The sequence below is a fragment of the Trichoplax adhaerens genome, genomic scaffold (genome assembly GCF_000150275.1).
Source record: "Trichoplax adhaerens TRIADscaffold_5 genomic scaffold, whole genome shotgun sequence".
Taxonomy (NCBI): Eukaryota; Metazoa; Placozoa; class Uniplacotomia; order Trichoplacea; family Trichoplacidae; genus Trichoplax; species Trichoplax adhaerens.
The window spans coordinates 5,967,270-5,973,974 of NW_002060947.1; the positions used below are offsets into that span (position 1 = coordinate 5,967,270).

The following is a 6,705-nucleotide window of genomic DNA, read 5'->3' on the forward strand; positions in this document are numbered from 1 at the left end:
AATTAAATTAAAATCGTGTTATCTGGTACCTGCACGAATTATGGACTTATTTACGAATAGTTAATATTAATAATTCTCTGACAAAGTATAGAATGATTCCGCCAATTCATATTGCAATAAATGATAATAATGACTGAATCATCTGCCGGCTTCTGCTATTTGACACAGCTTTAGTTTTCTCCTAAAGCTTTATTCTAATAATAACAACGACACAATGTAAACGATGAGGAAGACGGATAAACAGCAAATCAGTAATTTTGACCAACATGGAGATTATCTCTTCTCTATGGAATGACTCTATATAAAGTGCTAGCGATGAAAATCAGTCGGAGAATACGAAAGAAATTCCGTTAAAATTTGATTCCAATTATAAAATTCAATTAGCTTTGAGTTTCGCAACAAGTTGGTAGCCATCGTTTTCTTCATATTCCAGATAGTCAAGTCTGCTGCACCGAATGATCGATCTTACACTCTCAGCAATCATCAGCAGATAAGGTATCTGACAAGGGCTATAAAATTCAATCAATTAGCACTCGCATCTCTTTGTAGACGAGAAGTTGGAAAATTTCATACAGTACCAAGACGGGCATATGAATTTAAATGGAAAAGATTAACTTAATTGCCTCATCAGTACCGGCAAAGCAAAGCATAGCTAATAACTACTAGAGCAGTAAATAATATATCATTAATATGGACCAGCGATCATGATAGAAGAAGATGGAAATGATACAGCAGAGTACGAATGTATAATATTGGATTTTTTGCACTTCTGAAACAAAAAAATGATAAGGAAATTGAATCTTAGCAAGGTTTCAGTTTCATATCGGCTAATTATGGCGACTTTTTACAGCATCTATAGAATTGGTTAGCTTCTTATAAAATTTAACCTCTAGAATAGTTAGGAAAGTAAAATAATCCAAAAGTCGCTGATGACGTATTTCCGACGATAAGACTTAAACTTATAGAGAAAAATTCAATAGAAATCCTGCTATAAATACTTAATTCATTCACTCTAGCAGCTTACATAGCACAACCATCATTACTTTCAGCTTTCATTTTATAGATTATTTGATATACAGTCCTCTATCTTTAAAATGGCTTGATATCACAGCTAAATTGAATAGATCCAGCCATGGACTACTAATGAAATACCTTACTTTCTCTAGTACCGTAGTCCATGATACAGTTTACGAATGTCGTGATATTTATCCCATCATTCAGTTGAAAGCTATTATGGCTATAGCAGATTCGTAAATTATATCATCAAGGCGAAATGAATCATTTAATAGCAACAATATCAACCCGTAGGTTTATGATAGTAGTTCAGTAAGACTTATGAAATCACTTAGCATCTTACCTAACCTAACTTAGTAACCCATCAATTATCCAATACTACCCTATACTATGCTTCATAATTTCTGCCTGGCCTATCATATAAATCTTGTCATATTAATTTATTTCTTCTAAATAGGTGAAAAGATATTGTCTACTCTACCAAAATATGATAATGCTTTCTTAACATCGTGCTTATTAAGTAAAGCGATCCCATTTATTGCAAATAGGTGAAAAGATACTGCCTACTCTACCAAATCTATAAGGTAAATGTTTTCTTAACATAATTGTCTATTAAGTAAAGCAATCACGATATCACATATTTTATAGTTTTGTCCCTTGCTTATTACAACTAACCGGTAATACATCTTCTCAATTTAGCAAAATGAGCAAAAATGTACTATTGTTCTTGTTGAAATATATTATATTAATCGCTAGCCAATTTCCCCAAAATTAGCATTATATTGACTCATACTATGGACTATAGTTCAATCAACTCCTGTTGCTTTCTTTAAATGAATCAATCACTCTTATAAGCAAGTAAAACGCCTTCCACGGATTTTTACCTGAACAGTTTTATTTCCAATAAAATAATCATTTTTAAAATGTTAATTTTTAAAGTTAATTGACGAAAAAGAATCTATCAAAGATTCGAAACTGGTGATACTATTTAGTAAGATTTATTGAAAAGAATTCATTTGGATAATCAACAACAAGCATCAAAAGCAATGAATAAGTAAGTATTCAGCGCATTTTCTTTTCAGTAGTTCAGGTACAAAAATGAAATAGGAATCATGATAGCTCTCCATTTCAAATGTATTCAATTATTACTATCCCAATTACAAAAATATAAAAAACGATTTAACGGCAATAAGTTACTTAGACATGGTATTCTAAACGAATTTAAATCGTCTCACATGGCGTTCTTCTTTAGTCCATTGACAGTCTAATAATCAATTCGGGATAAAACTTTGTAATCACCCTATCAACGATATGATATTCAATTTTATTTCCTAATTGCTAGAAACGACAGAAGAAGTTCTATCCGAAGAGGTCATTGATGGAAAATGTTCATGAACAACCGTACCACTCGCCACAATCGTAGACTCTCTCGCTTGCTCATCTTCATCAACATTATTGCCATAATCATAGCCCATTGAAATATCACTATAACTACTCAGAGCTATAGATGAAATAGCAGTAGAGATCGTTTTTAGCGAATCTGCGGTAAGGATATTCTTATTCATTAGCGTGCTTGCGGTTGAAGTAGGAATATTCTGAGATGTTAGGCTAACATCATTTGGATTTTTCTGCAGTACCCCAACCAGTATACTGGCTGTAATTACTCCAATAACGATCAGAGCCAGGAGACAAACTACCACAACGGCCTTTCCTGTCAATTTGCAAGTTTTTGCTGAATCCATGTTCGTCAACCGGAATCGAGTGGAATAAGAGGATAATGATCACGCAGTCTTTATGATGAGAAACTATGAGTAAGTTTTCCAATATCAAGAGTTTTTATACATAGCAGTTCAACACGCACTGAGCTACAATATCTTTCAATCGTCAAATTGATAGTGAGATTTACTTACTAATTTTATCACGCAGAAAACACTTTACCTTCCCCAAACTACCAATCGTTCAAGTTCCATCCAAATAAAGTAGTAAAGCAGGGCTTGGAGATAAATCCATTGACCATAAGAAGAGATTGATCTCTATTCTAGAATGATCAATAGCCTGAATATCTTCCTTCAAGCGTTCCCATTTCCAAACTCTAGTCTCTTGAAGACAGCTTTGCCCACCTACTATTGCCATATATAGTCTAAACTTGCGGAAATGCGTAGTCGTTCAAGATTGTAATTTCGAAAGTTTCAGCCCTGAGTATCGGTTTGCACCTTCGAATCTCGCTAAGAAAAGTTAGCCATTAAATACCACTACTACTATATAGGGAAAGAATTTGTGTAATCTTTAAGAATATATCCAGCTGAGATAGCTTTGGCCACCTACCGTTTTTTGGCATCAGCTTGAGGAAATGACTAATTGTTCATAATGATAGTCTTGATAATCTCATGTTATTGTGTCAGCCTACACTTTCGAATCTTGCTAAAAGAGCTTAGCCATTTAATTCTACTACTGCATTGGGTATAAGTTGATATCATTTTCAAGAATGTACTGTGCTAGGATAGCTTTGGCCGTCTATAACTACCGTATATGGCGCTATGCTAAGACAATTTTAGCCACCTATGTATATGACCTAAGTATAGGAAAGTGATTAATGAATTGTGCATGATCATAGTCTCGATAGTTTTATGCTACTTCGCCAGTTTGCACCTTCGAATCTCATCAAGAAAGCTTAGCCATCTGCTACTACTACTGTACTATAGTATAGGACATAAGTTGGTGTCATCGTCGAGGATATATCTAGCCAACATAGCAATGGCCAGTTACTGCTAGCGTATATGGAATAAGATTATGGAAATGACTTGTCGTTTATGATCACAGTCTCAAGAATGTAATTCTACTATGTCGGTTTACACCTTCGAATCTCCAGGAGAGTTTAGACATCTACTACCGTATATAGCATGGGCTTATGTCATCGTCATGATGAAAATATTGTGATACCATATCTATATTTAATTGAAAATTACTGATAATCAATCCTGTGTCTACCTTGATACTGAATAATTTGCCTTATTAAAAGTACTGTGCTGTATTCGTTTAAAATAAAGTCATGATCTGGCCATTGGATTCTTAGACAATTCTTTATTCCCTTTATACCTACAATAGCTGACTGAATACGGTAACTAGCTTAAAAGCCGCGATGGAAATAATAGTAAATTTATTAGATAACCTAATGCCTTTAATGAAATGGGATAAATTGTAAGTACCAAATCTCTAATAAGTTATGATTGCAAAATTAATCGATACCTGCATCTACTGGTAATACGTAGAATTCTCTTTCCGCTGAATATTTCTAGATGGCAATGCCATAGCTTTCACATTTAGTAAATATAGCTGTCCTTGAAGTCCACCACAGTGTACGAAAACCTCACGAACAGCTTCATGGAACAACAATGCTAGCAGATATTTTTACCGGCTATTTTAGTCCAAGAGTAGTAAGAAAAATTTTCAACTCTATAGAATATGACGTTGGTATACTGCATTCTATTTTTGGCTTAGCAAAAAAATTGACTGCCAAATACGTCATGAAGTAATGGATGCTAAATACGGATCCATATACAGTAATCCATAACTTTATTAAGATTAAAGTAAGGATCAGGCCTGCTATTGTAATATTATGTCTCCATATTTGACCTATATTAAATTCGAATTGCAAAGCTATGATACAGTGTGAAGTCATTGCAAACCTGAAGTGTATAAAAGATTAAAATCTTTTGCACTTCCTATACTGTGATTCGCGAGACTAACTAGAGGTATACTGAAAAGATTTAATCTCCGCTAAAACCCTTCTGTGATCTCATATTTCTATCATTATTACCCTACTTAAGTATATTAGGACCATAGCTAGAGTTTTAAACTGCTAATACAGTTCCAATCATGTCCGTTGTAACAAAATCGGATCGGTTTTATTAAAATTTGAAGTGTATATATAAATAGTTTGCAACTCTTATACTATAGTTTGTATGACTTAGTAGAAATCCACTAAAAGCATTTAGCCTAGGCTAAATCCCTTCTTTGGTCTCGGATTTGTATTATCCCACTTAACTATACCACTACCATAGAGGAAGTGTTTAAGATTATAAGTATAGAGCAAATTACGCCCATCGATTTGTCTTGACGAAATGGGATCAGTTTTTTAAGAACTTCCGAGTATACAAAATCTTTTACGTCTCTCATACTAGAGTTTATATCACTTACTAGTAATTTACTGGAAGGATTTGGCCTACAGTAAGCCCCTTTTGTGATCTCATATTTACATTATTATCCCACCAAATTACGTATACTACTATCATAGCTAGAGTTTAAACTGTAAATACAGAGCAAACCATGACCTTCGATTTATTTTCACGAAATGGGAATAATTTTTTCTAATAATTCGCCATCATTCTACCAACCGCCGTACACTAAATTGGAAAAATTTCCCTGTTTGCTTTACTTTCTGAGCTAATTACATACAATTTGTACAGAAATAGTTGATAAAGTATAGAAAATATTCTTTACTGTCGTACGATGAATTAATTATTCAAGAAAAACTAGACGACTATCCATTCCAATTAGAAACACTTTACCTGATATATATCATAATAAATCATTATAGACCTTAATATACGCAGATGCATACTATAATTAATCGTAATTGCCATCAAATATTAATTAGATTGCGATTTCTTGCAGTGAAATTTCAGCCCGTCTTTTTAGATACTTTTAAACAAATCCATTTATTGAAAATTAAAGGTGCATCGCTATGTCAATACTAAAGTAGTCATTAAATGATTGCAACCTATTTAAAATGGCAATCAAAAAGCATTTGGATGCCTATACAAGAAGAAATGACTTGAAGGAAACTAAATACGACACACTAAATGCAAACAAAGATTAATGACTGGTATACATGAAGTAACGTGCAACTAATAAATGCAGACCATTTAATACAAAAAATAGCTCATGCTGCAATGCACAAGAAGCTACTGCTAACCCCTAACGACCACAAATTAAAGATCTATGAAATGATAGAATAGATAGATGCCAAAGAGGCCAAATAACAAACTAAAGGAACGCTTTATATGTTGCTGTGAAACCTCTTCCATTCATGTTGTAATTTAATGACGCGCCATTTATACCAGTTATATTCAGGACCTAGCCAACACAAGTCAAAATGAAATTCACACACGTTAATTTTCTCAATTTCTCAAGGTGATACTGTCAATATTGATCGATTATAAAGATCAGAAATAGTAATCACGTATGAAGAAGAAACCCGAGCGAACGCATTAATATCATCGCAAGCGGAATTACCCTAGTATTAGCATTAAACACGTGATTTTTGAATTCACCACCAACAGACACCGATACAATATTGGAAACTGTTATACCATAAACCAAAATGTTCTTCAAAGTTGGCGTAATGGGATAATTATTCTTCACCATGGTGACAGTCAAAGTATTCTATAGCACAAATTTGAAGAATAATCTAGATTAATAATTTATACCTCAATATTTTTAACTTTAATTGCAGTCATATATTACTCTAGAGTTGTCGTATCACGGTCTTATCTAGTTGAGTAGTGAAAGTTTTATTGTATCCTTAAATCTGCATTTACGATTACAGTTTTAACTGCCTTTCTATTTGAAAATTAAAATTAAGTTGGTATAGCACAAAGTCAATCGACTTTGTTTTCGCCTCTAATTTAG

General features: G+C 33.3%; 1 protein-coding gene across 1 annotated transcript; it reads right to left on the minus strand.

Annotated features, from left to right (window-relative positions):
* Window positions 1–2,345: 2,345 nt before the first annotated feature.
* TRIADDRAFT_56698 (uncharacterized protein) lies at window positions 2,346–2,756 on the minus strand (the record flags this gene model as incomplete). Its single annotated transcript, XM_002112962.1, has 1 exon — window positions 2,346–2,756. The coding sequence occupies one exon, from the start codon at window positions 2,754–2,756 to the stop codon at window positions 2,346–2,348; it is 411 nt and encodes a 136-aa protein (XP_002112998.1).
* Window positions 2,757–6,705: the final 3,949 nt, after the last annotated feature.